The sequence below is a fragment of the Electrophorus electricus genome, chromosome 4 (assembly GCF_013358815.1).
Source record: "Electrophorus electricus isolate fEleEle1 chromosome 4, fEleEle1.pri, whole genome shotgun sequence".
Lineage (NCBI taxonomy): Eukaryota > Metazoa > Chordata > Actinopteri > Gymnotiformes > Gymnotidae > Electrophorus > Electrophorus electricus.
The window spans coordinates 582,267-602,175 of NC_049538.1; the positions used below are offsets into that span (position 1 = coordinate 582,267).

The 19,909-nt window shown below is 39.4% G+C and overlaps 1 protein-coding gene across 7 annotated transcripts; it reads left to right on the top strand.

Moving 5' to 3' along the window:
• The first annotated feature begins 744 nt into the window (after window positions 1-744).
• LOC113587897 (tripartite motif-containing protein 16-like) lies at window positions 745-19,797 on the top strand. Of its 7 annotated transcripts, XM_027026835.2 has the most exons (8): window positions 7,118-7,255; window positions 11,353-11,630; window positions 12,231-12,298; window positions 13,290-13,385; window positions 13,595-13,828; window positions 14,018-14,177; window positions 16,994-17,053; window positions 17,584-19,797. In XM_027026835.2, exons 1-8 carry the CDS (start codon window positions 7,251-7,253, stop codon window positions 18,108-18,110), a joined length of 1,428 nt encoding a protein of 475 aa, XP_026882636.2. In that variant the 5' UTR covers window positions 7,118-7,250; the 3' UTR covers window positions 18,111-19,797. The 7 variants fall into 7 exon arrangements, with proteins under 7 accessions (XP_035381029.1, XP_035381025.1, XP_035381026.1 ...); XM_035525136.1 differs by lacking the exons at window positions 7,118-7,255; window positions 11,353-11,630; window positions 12,231-12,298; window positions 13,290-13,385 and adding exons at window positions 745-1,350; window positions 2,232-2,327 and having other exon boundaries at window positions 13,595-13,861; XM_035525132.1 differs by lacking the exons at window positions 7,118-7,255; window positions 11,353-11,630; window positions 12,231-12,298; window positions 13,290-13,385 and adding exons at window positions 760-1,350; window positions 2,232-2,327 and having other exon boundaries at window positions 13,595-13,840.
• The last annotated feature ends 112 nt before the right edge of the window (window positions 19,798-19,909 follow it).

Consider the following 19,909-nt stretch of genomic DNA (forward strand, 5'->3'; position numbering starts at 1 on the left):
TGTCCAGTGGGCAGCATGTAAATGATAAAATGAATGGGGCCAAACACTGATTCTTGGTGCACAAAGTTCTAAATAAATTTCTGGGCCTCTTCTACTGCCTTTAATAACAGAGTAGTCAACAGCATGAACAGCTTTAGGGCCTCCCTGTACATAAGCATGTGATGACTGTACATTTGTGGATGGACAGGTAGGCAAAACATCTATAATGTTTAAGTACTATATTTAAAGTTAAAATGGTTTATATGGTTTGTAATGTTTTATGGTTATGGTTTATAATCTGTTACTTCTTTAGCTTGTGTTGTCATCATTTATCAGGTTCGAATTTTGCTTATCATTTGCCTTTGTTTTATGCTCTTGTGGTTTTTGCTTGAGTTCCTGTAGTTTCTATTAAAAATCCCTCCAGTGTATGCAACCGCTTGTCCATCTTGTTTCGTGCCTAGCCTTGAACTGTGACCTTCTAATCACTGCCTCCTGGATACATCATATGTGATGTTGTGATGACACAAACACATCAACAAAGTGCATTTAATCCATGTTTTTAAAGCACAGAGATTCTCAACCACCTATGCACCAAACATTCTCTCCCTGTACTTTGTCATGCAGTTTTTTTCCTTTAACAACTGGTATTCTTCTTGGTATTTGTTTTGCTCCGCCTATGACACTCTAAGAATCACAGAACCAGGAAGTTCAGAGTAGATTAGACTGATTTACTCTGAGATTAAACAGAGTACTACTCTGTCATTATAAGGCTGCAAGAAAATGGCAGAAGCCAGTATTTTAATAGATCAGGACCAGTTCAGCTGTCCAGTCTGTCGGGATCTACTAAAGGATCCAGTGGCTATTCCCTGTGGACACTGTTTCTGTATGGTGTGTATTAATGACTGCTGGAATCAGGATGATCAGAGGGTAATCTACAGCTGTCCTCAGTGCAGAGAGACTTTCACTCCAAGACCTGTTCTACACAGAAACAACATGCTGGCTGAAGTGGTGGAGAAACTGAAGAAGCCAGAACTCCAAGCTGCTTCTCCTGCTCACTGTTACACTGGACCTGGAGATGTGGAGTGTGATTTCTGCACTGGGAGAAAACTGAAAGCCATCAAGTTCTGTTTGATGTGTCAGGCCTCCTTCTGTGAAACTTGCCTCAAACCTCATTATGAAGTTCCTGGCTTGAAAAAGCACAAAATAGTCAATGCCTCCTCACAACTACAACAGCATATCTGCTCTCAGCATGATGAAAAGATCAAACTCTACTGTCGCACTGACCAAAGCTACATCTACTTTATGTGTACAATGGAGGAACACAGAGGCCATGATACAGTTTCAGTTGCAACAGAAAGAACCCAGAAACAGGTGAGGAAAAAACTGAATCAATATTCAATTTTTGACACAATTTTTGTTTAAATTCTAGAAAATCATAATTCCAAAATGTGTGCTGTTCAACTGTTGAATCTGTGTGGATAATTGTCAAATTACTTATAAAAAGGGTTATTTATAGTGAATAGTATTTTACCCCAATGTTCTTTTAGAATCTATTAATTCTATCCATTATATGTTTATATTAATATTGCTTAAAAGTGTTGAAGATAAGGAAGAATTACATTGTTCTTGCTAAGTAATGTTTGCTGACTAGTCAGACCAGTCAGTGAACATCTGCCCAGCTGACACCCATCTAATAGCCTTTTACAGATTAATAAATTGCTCACATGACAGTGACACAAAGCAGGAGTGAATTTGCACTATTTAGGTTTGTACCTGAGGGTAGCAACCACACCCAGTGTTGAACCCTACAAATGGTGTCAGAAATGGAATGGTACTGTGAGGTCATTGATTAAGGACCCTCCCCTGCTTTGTGGGGCACCCCTGCTGAGGGACATGGGTGTGATTCTAGATGAATGTTGGATGCATGAGGGACACATTAATTGCAAGGGTGTTGCATGAATGAGGTACAGATGAAGTGCAGGTGAAAGCAGTGTGACCGAGATCAGCACTCCCTGAAGGTGAGAGTGGTGTTATTGAGGCCATCACTCAGAAAGGTAAAATGGGCCAGAGAGCTGCTGTGCCAGAGATCTTGATCTTTGGTCTTTTGGTCAGGGCACATGTTTGCTGCCTGTAGAACCTCCGTTCGAGACTACATGTGATTTCTGCACTCAGCCTTTGCTACAAGGTATCACTATTGTTCACAATCCTGGCAATAATTCACACGTAGATGAATATATTGCATTCATCCACAGAGTGATCTAAAGAAGGAGCAGAGGAAATTCCAGCAGAGAATCCAGGAGAAAGAGAAGAAGGTCCAGGAGCTGAAGCAGGCTGTGGACACTCTTAAGGTGAGTACTGAACAGAGATCTTTACTGAGCTCCATTGAGAAAAAGTGCTGTGAAGTGAAAGAACTGATCAGAGATCAGGAGAACTGAGCTGAACTGAACTGAGTCGAGCTAAATAACTCCTGGATCAACTGGAGCAGGAGATTGCTGATCTTAAGAGGAGAGACACTGAGCTGGAGCAGCCCTCCCACACAATGGGCAAAGTAATGAAGTAATTGCACTTACCCTGTTTACTTCCATATACACAGAGGCTCTTGAACACCTCTCTTTAGTTTCTCTACATGTTCATATTGTTAGAAAAACAGCAGTTTTAAGATACAGTTGTCATGTGATCATGACTTTCCACATCCCATAGCTGTGGTAATCTTCAGGTGTGACATGTGCACTACAGATAAGGTTATATGCTAATGGTCCTTTCCAATGTGCCCTTTTAAAGTTGACACATATTGTCCATTTTAAAAAAATATTTTGGAATCTTTGAGCTATTTGTGCACAGGGGCCCCACTGTACATTGAATTATTGCAGTCACAGAAAACATGCCTTTTTGTCTTTTTGCTTCACCTACAACTCAACTTATTGAGTCGTTGTCCACCATCGACGTCACATGTAGCATTATGACATTTATGACAGATTCCGATGACAGCAGGCTAGATAAACAACATTTTTTAAAGCTGCATTCCTTGAGTTTGTAAAAAATGATCACAAGATAGAAACTCAGCTTTCACTGTATTTATGTCTTTGACACCTTCATATTAGCTGTTGCTTATTCTTTAACATCTTAGTTTCCAATATGAACCTTGCTTTTTAGTGAAATTAGTGGAACATAATCTCAGTTGATATATCTTGGTGGTCTTTTAAAGGAGTTGTAAGAATATAAAAATTTGGCCTCATTCATGAAATACGAGCAGAACAAACTCATGAAAAGTGTTTGTAGTTTTGAAATGTTTCAAAAAGTACAAACAAAATTTAAAGGAGTTTCACTGCGAGTTCACCCATTTCACTGCGAGTTATACTGTGTATGACTATGTATGTGACGAATAAACCAAACTTGAAACTTGAAAATTTACATCTGTGAGAAAGACACCAACAATTTCATTTGACATAACTGCAAGTATTAACTGAAGAAGTAAATAACAAATAATGCATTGAAAAAATCAAACAAAATTACTCTGAAATTAATGTGGATAATTTCACTTTAAAAGGTGAAATGATTTTGTAAGGGTTGACACCAGGCTGAGGCCCCCTCCAGCCACCAGAGGGAGGCCTCGAGTCAGGCACGCTACTAATCAGGCTTAACACCCAACAGCTGGGCTAGGTCTATAAAAGACCAGTGACCCCGTCACTCAGGTCCGAGCTAAGTGCTTAGCTGGTAACTCTGGGTATTGCAGTCTGTAAGCCGTTGTGCTACACCTCTCTTCTGCTCTGCGAAGGTGTCCATTTTTAAACATCCCCTCCCTTCTCTAGTTTTCCCCTCTTGAGTCTATCTCTCTCCCGAGGCTTCCGTTAACCACTAAAGTTCCTCCTTGTCTTAGTTTGGGAAGTTCAGAGTTTGGTTTTCCTCAGTGCATCGGAGCTGCCGGTCTTCCTGTGGTGTCCCTTGCTTTCCTTTTTTCCACACTTGGTGTGGTGTTTAATTTTTCCTCCCGTTTTGTCTTCTTCCATTCCTTTGAAGTGCGATATACGGGCAGGTCGTTTTATGGATGCTGTAGTCTAGCGGGAGCTCGTTTGGTTTGCATGAAAGTGGCCAGGGTTCGCTTCACCACCACTGTTTTTTTACTTCTCTTGTTTTACCTGTTCTGAGATCTAAGTGTTTTGCACATGGGCCCACCTTCATTAAAGTATGATAGTTCACCCAGCAGAGTGATGGGTCATCATTAATTCATGATGACCACATCAAGACAAACAGTTTTTACGGACAAAACATTTAACATTTATCTCTTACCAATATGGAAGTAGTCAGCCCTCTTCCCAATAAACCGCTCTCTTGTCTATCATTACAAAACTCTCTAACCCTCTACACTGCCTCCCATCATCCAGAACTGGCAGTGGTTCAGACGGTCCCCACGGTAACTGCTCCAATCCAACTGGTGCTCTTACACGTACTTGGCTAAACAACAACTGCAACCAACGGAGCCCTTTTCCAAATCCTCCTTATTCTTTCCCTTAAGCTAAGATGAGGAAATACAGCCTCATCTTCATTCAATTTATGCCACTATTTATGCCATTCAATTTATGCCTCTATCTCTCTTTATTCTCTCTATCTCTATCTCTATTCTCTCTATCTCTTTCTATCTCTCTTTATTCTCTCTCACTCTATCTCTCTATTCTCTCTATCTCTCTCTTTATTCTCGCTATCTCTCTTTATCTCTCTTTATTCTCTCTATCTCTCTTTATCTCTCTTTATTCTCTCTATCTCTATCTCTCTTTATTGTCTCTATCTCTATCTCTCTTATTCTGTCTATCTCTCTTTATTCTCTCTATCGCTCTTTATTCTCTCTCTATCGCTCTTTATTCTATCTCTCCATCTCTTTATTCTCTCTATCTCTCTTCACCTCTCTTTATCTCTCTTTATTCTCTCTATCTCTCTTTATTCTCTCTATCTCTATCTCTCTTATTCTGTCTATCTCTCTTTATTCTCTCTATCTCTATTCTCTTTATTCTCTCTATCTCTCTTTATTCTCTCTCTATCCCTCTTTATTCTCTCTATCTCTATTCTCTTTATTCTCTCTATCTCTCTTTATTCTCTCTACTTCTATATCTCTCTTTAGTCTCTATCTCTTTATTCACTCTACCTCGATTTCTCTATCTTTCTCTATTCTCTTTATTCACTGTGCATTTTTCTTTACTTCATCATTTTCATTAAACTTTATAGTAAGTTTTTGTGAAAACATTTTCACTTTTACTCGTTGATTTTCTAACTATTACACTTTTTTTTTGTTTATTTTATATTTTTACCAAATGATTCTCACTCCTTCAATTCCCGTTCTTCAACCTTAAGACCCCCAAAACCTGATTACACAGCGTTGTGGACGAGGTCTGAATATCACCTATGCAGAATTTTCTTTAACAGGTATTCTGCTTACCTTTGATAGTGTGCGTGTGTGGATTCAGAACCTGGTCACAGAACAATGTAGCTTTGGGTCATCCGTCAGCTGGTGCTTTGTCCTGCCGACGGCGTGTCTGTTGCCAACTGATCCCTGTGGTACAGACCACCAATTAATGTCGCTCCTAGATCTTCCTAAGTTCAAGACTGTTTACTCAATACACACTAAATATAAATAAAGATGCAGACTCTGGAACTAACTGAACAGAAGAGCTGGTCCTGTCTTTATTCTGAGCTCAGTGTTACAAGTGAGGCATTGTCCGGAGAACATCTAACAGTCTCAGATGGGCACATCTTTTATACATTTTCTTCATAACCATTTTTATTTTTTCATAAAAACTTGTCCAGGTTCCACTATTGTTCTCCAAACCAAATATCATTAAATGTATGCAAATTGATATTCAGCACTTACACCAACCAGTTCTTGGTACCATCAGGTTCATCCTGAACTACTTCTATTTTTTTAAAAGGTGATCCTATTCTATATCACCGGTTGCACATATTGGTTCTTCTGATGATGTCCATATTATTTCTTCCGGTGCTTGGCCAGCTGTCCCATCCTTGGACCAAGGCTCTCCCTTCGACTGAGGCCCCTAGAGGCCTGTCAAAGAGGCCTCCTCAGGATTTATGCTGAAGCCTACAGAGGCTTTTCCTGCATGAAACCAGTTTATTCTGGACCATCCCTACTTTTCTGCTTACAATATTATTTTATTACCTCAGTGCTGTAGTCTGAACTCTGCGGTTCATGAGCACTGTAACCTTGCCTCACTGCAGTTGACATATGGCTCTGAAGGTGACTATAACTTTGTTATTGGGTGGAGTGTTGAGAGGAAGGGTTTACTCTTTCCAAAGCTGGCCCTTCTGATGGGCCTCCCTTGCTGTAATATTTCACATCTTTTTAAAGATAATATATAACTCTTGCATCAAAAAGGTTTTCTTTAAGGCAAAAATAACACCAACTCATGACCCAGATTTCTGTCTGGAAAACTGCAATCTGGGCATTACCCAGTCTGCAGGCGAGAGCAGTACCAAGGGAGTGTCTGCCTATAGATACATGTGTAATTATAACAGGAGCCTACCTCTAAAGTAAAGTAAATACCAGGTAAATAAACTCCAAAAACCTGCAGCCCTTCTGCTTTTTTTAATTTTTATTTATTTATTTATTTTTTTTACACAAATTCTAATAACTAACATTTTGATTTTAAAACCAGAAATTAGTTTTGTTTGAAAACCAGAAAAGGTCCAGTCACCTGTATGGTACAAAACTGTAATGTGGGATTAAGAGATGTCTGATGGTGCATCCCATTCAGTGAGAAACTTTAGCATTTTCTCCCATCATCTTTATCTTCTGTCTAGCCCGTTCATGACATCTGTGTGAAGCAGGAGCGCTTCGCTGTTTAGTCTCATGCTTCCAACAAAATAATGAGCTCCGCTGTAGCTGTGTGATGTTCAGTACTCCTATCTTCTACAGTGCACACCACCTCTTAGCAATGTGTGACATACCAAAATGTATGGTCACATTTGGTTCAAATTATTCTCTTTATTTTCCTTTTAAAAATTACACCAAAGAGGAATTGTTACTCTTTCACGAACATCTGTTCATGACAAACAAGGAAGCCAACTGCGCCACTAGAGGGTGCTGTGACAGCAGATAGGGCGCAGTAGCTGCGCAAAACATAAGAGACCTTACTAAGGAATGGTCTGTTCTGGGGAAGCTAATTTATGTCTTCCTGCTTTTCTAATTCTAATACAGGTTAGTTCTCTGTAAACCCTCAGTCCATCTGAGAACTTTCTAGAAAATGTAAAGGATACTCACCAATAGCATGAAGTAAGTGAAATGTCGAGTTTATTCATTTAAAAACACCATTTACAACGCTAGCATTTGCCGTAGGTGCCGAGCTAGCGTCGAGTATTCGGATTAATGGATGTTAACACAATATTTCATTTTATAGTGTAATTTTCCTATGAATGGTTTTGTTGTAATGTAAATCGTTGGGATGGATTTTACAGTGCGCTGACTGGGGGTGGACTTTCGTCTGTCATGGAAATGTTAATCTTTCTCCATGTTAATACCTAGTGATAGATGGCTAGTTTGGTTAGCTAACCTACAGTTTCCAAGTCTGTTGTAAGAGTTAAACAGAAGAGCGTTCTTATGTGAAACGAAATTAAAATGGAGATTATGCAATACCAGGCTAATGCCTGTGTAGCTAAAGTCACACAGTGATGCATATGAGAATACTAGTATACCGATGTAGTATATGTACATTTATACACAGGAAATACAGGTGAAACTATTGTTTTCTTAGGATATGGTGGGAAATAATGAAGCAGTGACTGCAACTTTGTAAATGATTGTAACAGGGTAAATTACACTAATGTGTATGCTGAGATACATTGAAGTTGAAGTTGTTTTGTATGGAAAGAACAGAAGAGAAATACTTTATATATAAAATCAATGAGATGTTAATAAAGATAAAGAAGGACATTCTCTAAGGAAATACACTCATGCTTCCTGTCTGATTTGCTTAATTCTACAGGTTACAGATCAATTATACACTGTTATGCTGCTCAATCCCTTGGCCTGTAATACATGAAGCCAGATCTCTTTGCATGACAGACAAAATACTTCTTATCTACCTATCTATCTATGCTAAAACACAAGGCTGAGATTATTTTTAAAATCTATCTGAGCTCATATGTTGTGTGGATAAGAATGTGTGTCACAACCCAAGTCATTCCTTGTGCCCAAGTCGCCATTTGAAATTAAATTGATGGGCATTATATACAGTCAACAATATCAGTTTAGGAAACACAAAAACATACCTATCAAATCCAAATGTGCATTGATATCAACCCTTTCCTCTATCCAGTCCAGCAAACCTTACATAACACCCACACCTACCAATCACCCATTTACTGAATTATCACTCAAACCTGTTGCTTATTTGTCTGCCTACTTAAACTCCACAGGTACCAAAGTTCAGTGACCTTGCTAAGCCTTTTTTTTCTCTGCTTGATGTATGCAGTATGCAAATAAACCATTTCTTAAATTCACTTGTTTAATTCCTGCCTCAAAATGTCACAGTACACTTGTGTACTTATACTGAAAAATGCTCCATCTGGATTGTCTAACGAGAAGAAAGGTGCAGCCAGATTATTGTTGAAGAAGCATAGAATGTGTGTACAGGTGGACTACTATAGAGATGATTGTGTGTATAGGTATATATGTGATCTGTGTAGTACTACTAAGAATCTACAATATAGAAATGGAGATTGAGTGTGTTGTCCTAAAGTTATATTTTCTGCTCTAGGTGTAAACACTTAGAGTTTCACTGAAGACTTATAGACTGAACTCAGTAAAGGTAAGACTGCTTCTTGGATTTCTGGATGGATATTATCTTCGCATTGATGGTAATTATGGGCTTCATTATAAACCAAGGTTTCAGACTGAGAGAAGACAGAGATGGGAGGTCCTCAGTAAAGCTGCATAGTCTCTTGTAATGCTTCACTGACCTATGAGAATGGTACAGATTGATAAAACAGGCTGGGCAGTGGTAGCTCAGTGGTTGGGGTTACTTGGCTTGTGATTGGGAGGTTGCCCCTGAGCAAGGCCCTTAGCCCTCAGTTGCTCCTGTCTAGGTTTGGGCTGCCTGGCAGTTTCCTAGCCCATATGCGTCACTGGCATTGATGGCGTGGCAGTCGGCAGTGGTATTCTGTACCATTGTTCTTCTGTGTGTGATGATGATGATGATGCTAAAACAGGCCTCTTGTAGGAGCCAATCAAATGACCAGATTCAGAAAAAAACTATTTACTGACTATGTGCTTGTATGTTTGTACACAGTGTTGGATTGTAAATATTTTGGATTGAACATAAGTTTGTGTGATGTTGAACTCATCCTGTTTGACAGAGTAATTTTTTTTTACTATGTAATCAGTGTTGTCTGACACACTGTTAATACTACTATTTAAGTCTTAATATAAGTTTAAAATGTCCATGACAACAGCTGGTGTCTGTTGTTTATCTGTGTTTTCCTGATGCTCTACAGTGGTGCACAGGGCTACACTGCCAGGTCAGTTTGCTACACTGACAAATTTAACCTTGAAATCTTTTATCTCATAAAATCAAGGTTGTAAATCATATGACTAAATCCAGAGTGGTTTATAGGCTAACAAATGAGAGAATATGGTACATGTCATAACAGGAGACTTTCACTAACGGGTACATGTTTCCTGTTATGACATGCCTTATTCTCTCATTTAGGTAATTCATATGAATGAATGTTTGTTTGTTTTTTGAGACATTTTTCATTAATTTCATAACAGCCCCTGTTTCAGTGACAATAGGCTCCAGACCTACATTTACACAGCATAAACAGCAAGAGTACAGCCAAGGATGGGAACAATATTAATATTTCTTAATATTACATAATATATGTCTTTGCTATGGGTGCAAATGCACAAATTTATGGCCAGCTAAAGGCCTGGGCTGCTGTAATGGTACACAAAGGCAGGTGGACTTTGTACTTTAATGTGTCTCCTCTTGTTTCCCTGACATTCACCATATCTTTTCAGTCAGGAGTGTAGTCAGCCTGGTCATTGTAACAAAAGAAGCACACGATTACTGTTAGTTGTATATCCTCGGATTGGGAAGTTTGGTTAGTCACCCTGCTAAGAGTGGTTTGACCAGTTATGGGTGGGGTTTGAGCGGCAACATGGTACAGGGAGGCGCTGACAGGACCAGAGTACGTGTCATGTGACCAGAAGCCACAGAAGTGAAGAAATTAATTACTACTCATTTATTTAATGTGGTCCAACCTAGTCACGTTGGAGGTCTTACCAGAATAAGGTCTTTCATGTAGTAGGGTTGGATTTGAGGACTGAAAATTAGCAGCATACCAAGCAACCTCTTGTGAGGTCAGAATACCATCTGAATTCCACCTGGTATGTTGTTTTAACTCCTCTGTGGCCCGTGCACAGGGAGTCCTTGAATGAAGTCATTCATTGAGAACCGACTTGAGTGAAGTCGGTTTTCACTGAACTGGCAGACCCTCAAGAAGCTGCAGAATTCAGAAACATTGATCACCACTTTGATATAGTTGATACCCTGTACCTGCCACACTTGTGGGTCCAACAGTTTGAAAAGGGAGATCTTGGCTTCAGTGAGCTGGCCAAGCACATGATTAATCATTTCCAAGTGGGAGTTAAGTATAGGATACACTCTCATGAGTTGGCATAACCAAATGGGCACCGGGTGAAGGTTTATTACCTACCAGTAAAGGCCAGCCTATGTTGATCTGTTGTCTAAACTGGAAGAGTCTAAAATCCAGATGCCATATCAGTAGTTATATCAGAGCTAATGTTTCATACTTGCAGTTGCAGAATGCTAATGATATTAATGGGAAAAACTGAACCCATTAAACACTGTCTTTTCTGATTGGGAAGCTGCATCTTGTTTGACAGATTGATTTATATCAAGATCAGCTGGGCTGAACTTCTCACCACACCCCAGTTTATGACTGTCTATGACCTATAAAATAAGCCACCATGTCTGTTTGAGCTCAGACTCTGAGTGCCTTCATAACAACTACAGACAGTGGTGCTGATAGATGACAAACAGGGTAAAACCCAATGGACACCAACACTTTTCAGTCCTCATGACCCACCCAGCACACTTCACCCAACACACTCACATTCACTCCTTTCACCATCACCAACACTCACATTTCACCCAACACGCTCACGTTCACTCCTCTCACATCACCCACACAACATGCTCACGTTCACTCTTCTCACCATCACCCACACAACACACTTCACCCAACACACACGTTAATTTCTGCTCATCATCCCTGCTCAGTAAACTTTATTGATAAAACTTTGAACGTTAGCGAACCTTCAGTAATCTGGAGTCTGTTGTCCTGTAGGATGTCCAACATTCCAGAACAGCTGCTGGACTTCCTAGAGGAGTTGGTCACAACGGAACTGAAGAAGTTCCAGTGGTATCTAACTAACAGTGTGGAAGATGACAAACGCATCCCAAAGTCTCAGCTGGAGAATGCAGACAGACATGACACTGTGGACAAGATGGTGCAGAAATATGGCACATTTGGAGCTGTGAATATGACGGAGGTCATCTTGAAGAAGATGGGCAACAACCAACTGGCTGAAAAACTGAGGACCAGTACCAGAGGAAGTAGTCCAGGTGAAATCATATTCACTATTCAAATGTAATCCTGGAAAAGACAGAGGACAACAAATATACAAAAAATTGTATTTAAATTTTAACTGTTAGTTACTTTCTCGAGGCAGTAGACACAATAAATACTGTCAGATTATGGTTGAGACCAGGGTGTGGATGCTGTGTAAAGCTTCACTTAAAGAAATATTAAATAAAAGAGAAAGTGTAACACAACTTGGTCAGTGGCCCTAACCCTACACAGACAACTCCACCATCACATCCCTACTTTGTATTACCTAAAATTTGTTTTAACAAATGGTACCCAAGCTACTCACTTTTTTCTGGATACTATAGTGCAGTACAGAACTTCAAACTTTAAACATTAAAATTAGCTTGTCATTTTTAAAACAGTTTAGTATATGATGGGTAAAACTGTATTGAAGGGCACGGTATACTGTGTCTGACCTCCTTCTTTGAAGCTCATCTCAAACCTCACTATGAACTTCCATCCTTAAAAAAAAAAGCGTAAGGTGGTTGACTCTTGCTCACAACTGCTCTTAGCATGACAAACTGATTGAGATCTATTGTTGTACTGAACAAAGCTGCATCTGTTTTGTCTAACAGCTACATCTGTTAAAGAAAACATAGGCTACGATACAGTTGCTGCTGCAGAAAAAAGAATCCAGAAACAGGTGAGAAAAGTCTCAGTCAAAATGTACACAATTTTTATTAAAACATCGATCCAAAATTAATAATGCTGTGCTATTCAAGAGGGGAATTTATGGTAATAATTCTAAATGACGTACAAGAAAGGGTACTAAAGGTAAAGAGTAGTATATGTTATTACCCAAGTTTTTTAGAATCTATTCGTTATGTGTCTATTTTTTTTCCACAAAAAATTGTTGGTAGTAAGAAAGTGTTGCAGCTGATCAGACTCAGTAATGTTACTGGACTAATCAGGCCAGTCAGTGACATCTGCCCAGACTTCAAGGGGCCTTTTACAGATGAGGGAAAAACAAGAATTCCAACAGCAGTACAAAAGGGTGATTCCAAAAACCACAGGTGAGACAAAATGGTCAAAAACACAAAAGGGAATGAACATGGAAAAACTGCTCAGTACCCTTAAGCAATTAACTATGGCAGTACTTCACAAAGACTGTCTTGAAAGAACTGGATTAAAGACACAAAGCTGAAAAGACAACAGGTTATACTGATTAGAAGTCTGGGGGTGACGATCGAGGTAGCTGAGACATGGGACGTGTTCTCCTCTTGTTGGAACTAAGAGTGATGGGAATAGGATTTTTGAGGTGCAGAGCTGGAGGGTGGAATGACTTGTCCAAAGTAGGTGTTTTGTTTTTGGCCATTGTTAGATGTTTCATGTACTAGTGTACACTGTGTTTGATTCTGTGTTTTCTATCTTTAATTTTTCTCCATGTTTTTGTGTTTAGCTTCTGTAAACTCTTATTTTGATATGTATTCTGGTTTTGGGTTCTATGACTGATTCCTATGTTTTTTCGACCCCGTACGATCCTGTGGCAATGATTCTGGATTTGCCCATTTGTCAATGTCACACTTCTCAGTGTTTTGTGTCCTTGCCTCTAATCACTGATGAACTTACATGTGCAAGTGTTTCTGGAAAACAATATTCAAACAGTTCTAAACATAAAATGTACTCATCCACAGAGTGCTCTAAAGGAGGTGCAGAGGAAATGGCAGCAGACAATCCAGGAGAAGGAGAAGAAAGTCCAGGAGCTGAAGCAGGCTGTGGACACTCTTAAGGTGAGTACTGAGTACAGAGCTGCTGGAGCAGCTATTTCAGAGTTCAGTCTGGCCTCTCCTCCAGACAGCCAGTGAGGAGACCAGTGTTGACACACTTTGGGATCCTACACAACCACATTGTGCACTATAAATCATCCAGGGTCACACTGAGAGAGTGAATGATAGTTCAGCTTTAGATGGACCTCCATTTTGTCTGTGTCTCCTAACAGCGCTCTGCACAGGCAGCAGTGGAGGACAGTGAGAAGATCTTTAATGAGCTGATCCGCTCCATTAAGAAAAAGTGCTGTGAAGTAAAAGAGCTGATCAGAGATCAGGAGAAGATTGAACTGAGTCGAGCTAAAGGACTCCTGGATCAACTGGAGCAGGAGATTGCTGATCTTAAGAGGAGAAACCCTGAGCTGGAGCAGCTCTACCACACAGAGGATCACACCCATTTCCTCCAGGTAACAAACTCTGTCTTGGCTACAGAGGAACCTGCTCCTATATAATGACTCTACCCAAAAGCTCATTGAGACCACAATAAATATAACTGTCAGTCTAACAACAAATGTGTTTGTGTTGTAATTTGGTGTGAGATCATTCATTACTCTTGTACACCTTTATCTTTCTCTAATGTTTTCTTCTTTTTGTAGAAATTCCAGTCTCTCCTTGTCTCTTCTGGATCTGAGGACTCTACAAGCATCCCTGTCCATCAACATCTCTTATTTGATGGAGTGAAGAAATCTCTCTCTGATCTGAAAGAGCGACTAGAGGAATTCTGCATGGAGGAATTCAACAAAATCCCTCCACATGGTAAGAGGAGCTGTCCTGCTCTGAAACATAATGTTGGAAATCTCTACTTAGTGACAGGGTGAAGAAAGCTATAAGATTACCTAAATTTATAGAAGGGATTTAATCTCTTTGAAGTTGGACCATTACTGCTGCCCTTTGCTGGTAAATATCATTCATGCAGTTCTGTCTTTGGACTTTCATTGTAGATGGTTTGAAACCATTGAATATCTTCAAATATTTCTAGTGTTCAATGTTCCTAATATTCAAAACAGTCATGCAAATATGCGCATGTGCACACAAACACACACAGAATAGCAGAGTTGAAAAGATTAGAGAAAGATGAAATAGTTAATTAAGGACAGGGACATGAAGAGATGAGCGATGTCGGGGGAGAAAGTGGCTCCTTGGTGCTCAGTCTTTGTTGTGTATTCAGGCTAAAGATGAGATCAATATATCAGGTAGAGGCAGACATTAGCTATATGCTGTTATATCCGGGCAGACTACAGCATCATCATTTAGCTAGATAGTTTACAGCACAGACCAGGACCTGTTTTAAGGATCAAAATGAAAACATGAAACGAAAACCTCTTGATAAGTAAACAAAATATTAACACAAATAACTGGATAATAGGCTCTTAATGAATTATAATTATCTGTATACAGCATTACTACCTACCATTACATGCATCTTAACATTGCCATGGTAAGATCATCAAATGGGGTGATTCTAACTTAAGCACCACCCCATGTTGGGGAGCGCACACAACTGCCAATCACGCTCAATGTTCCATAAAGTCACTAATATCGGTATAGGGTGTCTGATTGGCAAGGGGAATTAACCACTGCCCCATTACACAATATTAGTTTCCAGTAGTTATTATATTTGTTCATGGTGTCACCATGTTCATTCATGATTTGCCCTTGCACAGTTACTATGGTTACTAAGGAACCATATTATCTATTACTTACCTACACACAAGAAAATACAATATTGTTGTATTTTCTTGGTATTGTGTGAATGAAATCCTGTTGTAGTCTTGTAAATATTTTCAACATTTGTTGCATCAAATGCCAGTGACACACATTTTGTTTACAAATGCATGCTGTGTGTTTGAGAGAGAGACAACAAAAGTAATTGTATGGAGATGTGAGAGAGGGATGGAGATAAAGAAAGAACACAAGCCAGATAGAGATACAGAGAGAGAGAATCTTCCTGATATTTACTGATTGCCAAATCCATAATTAACAGAAAGATTAGAGAATGTTTTCTTCATGAACACACAATCCACATACAGTGGTGTGAAAGAGTTTGCCCCCTTCCTGATATCTTTTTTTTTTTTTTGCATGTTGGTCACACTTAAATGTTTCAGATCAAACAAATTTAAATATTAGACAAATAACAAGTAAATACAAAATACAGTTTTTAAATGAAAATTATTATTAAGGGAAAAAAAAAATCCAAACCTACATGGCCCTGTGTGAAAAAGTGATTGCCCCCTGACCATAATAACTGGTTGGGCCACCCTTGACAGCAACAACTGCAATCAAGTGTTTCCGATAACTGGCACCGGGTCCTTTACAGCACTGTGGAGGAATTTTGGCCCACTAATCTTTGCAGAATTGTTGTAATTCGGCCACATTGGAAGGTTTTCAAGCATGAACCACCTTTTTAAGGTCATACCACAGCATCTCAATCAGATTCAGGTCAGGACTTTTGCTAGGCAATTCCAAAGTCTTCATTTTGTTTTTCTTAAGCCATTCAAAGGTGGACTTGCTGGTGTGTTTTGGATCATTGTCCTGCTGCAGAACCCAAGTGTGCTTCAGTTTGAGGTCACGAACAGATGGCCGGACATTCTCCTTCAGGATTTTTTGGTAAACCGCAGAATTCATGATTCCATTTACCACAGCAAGTCTTCCAGGTCCTGAAGCAGCAAAACAGCCCCAGACCATCACACTACCTCCACCATATTTTACTGTTGGTATGTAGTTCCTTTTCTGAAATGCTGTTACTTTTATACCAGATGTAATGGAACATACACTTTCCAAAAAGTTCAACTTTTGTCTCGTCAGTCCACAGAGTATTTTCCCAAAAGTCTTGGGGATCATCAAGATGTTTTCTGGCAAAACTGAGACAGGCCTTTATGTTCTTTTTGCTCAGCAGTGGTTTTTGTCTTGGAACTCTCCTGTGCAGGCCATTTTTGCCCAGTCTCTTTCTTATGGTGGAGTCATGAACACTGACTTTAACTGAGGCACGTGAGGCCTGCAGTTCTTTGCATGTTGTTGTGGGGTCTTTTGTGACCTCTTGGATGAGTCGTTGCTGTGCTCTTGGTGTAATTTTGGTCGGCCGGCCACTCCTGGGAAGGTTCACCACTGTTCCATGTTTTCACCATTTGTGGATAATGGCTCTCCCTTTGGTTTGCTGGAGTTCCAAAGCTTTACAAATGGCTTTATAACCTTTTCCAGACTGATGGATCTCAATTACTTTCTCATTTGTTCCTGAATTTCTTTGGATTGCAGCATGATGTCTAGCTTTTGAGGATGTTTTTTTGGGGGGAGGGGGGGGGAGAATACTTTTTCACACAGGGCCATGTTGGTTTGGAATTTTTTTCCCCCTTAATAATAAAAACCTTCATTTAAAAACTGCATTTTGTGTTTGCTTGTGTTATCTTTGTCTAATATTTAAATTTGTTTGATCTGATATCAGGAAGGGGGCAAACACTTTTTCACACCACTGTATAATCCCACTTTTATTCTGATCATTTTCTGTCTTTCTGGATGGATCATTTGGGTCTCATTCATTCATTCTTTTGGACCATATTGATTCTGTTTCTCCACAGCTGTAGCAGTTCAGATGATTTTACCTTCAGAGCCAAAGACCAGAGAAGATTTCGTTAAAGGTAAAACACACACACACACACACACGCACTGTTTTTGTTTTATTCTATTTGTTTACATGAGGACATACACCTAAAATCCACTAGACTCTTTTAAATAACTTCACCATTTTCACACATGCATACATGTTCATTCACACACACCATTCTCTTATACTCGCCGTCATATACTCACACACCACTTTCCCTCTTTCTCGCACACATGTAAAAATAAACATACACTCTTTCTCCCACTCTCTCTCACTCTCTCACACACACACACACACACACACACACACACACACACACACACACACACACACACACACACACACACACACACACAATTTCTCTCTCTCTCATGCACGTATAAGCACCACTCACTGATACACATTTGTACTACTGGTTTTAATGTTATTATGCAGTTGTTACCATGGTAAAATCTTTATATTTTCATTATTAAAACATGAGAAGGGAGACAGATGCAGATGAGGTATATTTTTATTGACATGAATAGACTTTATAAATAAAATCTCGAATGCTCTTTGTTTCAGATTTTTGTCAGCTGACTCTGGATCCCAACACAGCACATCATCGCCTCAGTCTGTCTGAGCAGAACAGAGTGGTGACACGTAATGAGAGAGTCCAGCGATACTCTGATCATTCAGAGAGATTTGATCGCTGTGTTCAGGTGTTGAGTAAGGAGAGTGTGTGTGGACGAGGTTACTGGGAGGTTGAATGGAGCAGTAAGGGATATGTGAGTATATCAGTCTCATATAAAGGCATCAACAGGAAACAAGAGGACATTTATTCTAAGTTTGGACACAACTCTCAGTCCTGGAGTCTGCGGTGTGCTTCCACTCTCACTTTCTGGCACAACAACATTGAGACTAAGATCCCAGGAAAACCACCCTCTAAAATAGGAGTGCATGTGGATCACAGTGCAGGAACTCTGTCATTCTACAGGGTCTCTGACACAATGACCGTCCTACACACAGTCCACGCCACATTCACTCAGCCCATCTATGCTGGGTTCAAAGTTGGTGTAAATTCAACTGTCAGGTTATGTGATGTAAAATAATGTTTATGGTATTTTGTGGTTAATAATGGAGAGATTTAAAAATTAATGCTCAGTGCTCATTTGCTTAATTGTGACCCTTCTCTGATCCTCAGACAATTGATATTGTTCATTAGTCTAGGTCAGCCCCTCTAGTCTGGGTTTAGACTCTATCTAGAATCAGGTACTCTGCTGAACAACATGCACATAAATAGTGAAAATAGATTTTCTTAAAAAACAGAAATAATTTGTAATATTTTACACAACTTTCACTTCTAGAATGGCAGATATGCAGATGTACATTCACAGAGCAACATCACTGTAGGAGAACATTCTAGGGACTGGTCTGCCACAGTAAAGACTAGAGAACTATACTGTTGGGAAATACTACAATAATATTTGGACATTGGATGACTAGAGCTGTGTGCTTATACAAGTCAGTCCCTCAGACTGTTTGTTATGGGTTGGGCTTCTGGTCCAGCTCCCAGTCTTTGAGGGGCTGTTAGCTTTAATGTTTCTTTACCAGCAGATTGTAGTTTCTGCTGCCAATGCTGACCTGCTCATCCTTCACTGGGAAATCCTGCTCACCTAGACCAAAAACCTACTTACTTTGTCTGTAATGTTGCATGAGCCACAGTTTGAAAGTAAGTGGAGACTGTCTATACGTGCCTGTTAGGAAGGTGGTGATTGGCTGTATAGGCCTGTTACCAAGTACGTGATAGCCCTCACTCTCCCTGGTTGGCAGCCATTGTCTGACAGTCTCTCTTACCTGACAGGTGGGAGCTGGCAATGACTAAAAATAGGAGGAAATCAGCAAAGGATTTTAAAACAAAAAACAGTCTTGTAGTCTTGTACTTTGAAGAATGTGTAATGATTGACAGGCCGTATGTTCATTAACTTAAACGAAAGTTACTTTATAGTAGTTGTTGCTAGATATTAGAATGTCGACTGCCAAAGTGTCTCTGGCTCACGTCCCACTTTGGAAATAAGACTGGGAGTGCCAAACCCAGTTTATATTACTGTCTTTTTAGGAACACACCTAAAATAAAATAAATTAAAACACATGGCTGGTTGTATGGCATACAGCTCATATGTAATACACACTCGTTGAACAGTGATGTCTTCCTCAAAAATGACATGGAAACTTTCTGGAAGTTCAACTTCTTCTACTGCGCAGTCAGAAGAGTCCAACTGCTCACGGTTAAGAACAGTCACCTCACTATGACGTCTAATTCTTGAACCAGGACAGGCTTCAGCAACGTCTGTTACCATCTTTAGATCATGGTAATATAAGCACAGCCTGTATAGGACTTCTAAATAACCTAAATACATATTTTAATATGAATATACAATACAGAGAAGTAAATATTTGGGTGAGGTTGTAATCCAGGGAAAAGTTTGACACCTCTCCAGTTAACCTTGTCTTCAAGAATGTGGAGTGCATTGTAGCTCTTGGATTCCTGGCATAACCAGGAGTCCATATTCTCTGTCAAAAATGTATTTTATAACGTCCTTTACATACAAGCTCCATATGCAACATTTTCCTTAAATATTTCATAAATACCGATCAGAGTTTACAGCATGCTTGGTAAGGCATAGCCTACACATTGGAATAGATCACATTAACCACTTCTCATTACACTAAATAATGTCATATATATTATCACAAATAATATAAATAATTTATTACAACAAACATTTATAACAAAACATCTGATTTTAAAATTATTAACGTAACTTGCGATTTATTAAGGTTAACAGCAAATGCAAGCTGAGGTAGTCATGTTAACTCGCTAGTTAGCGAGCCAAGCTAATTGTCATAC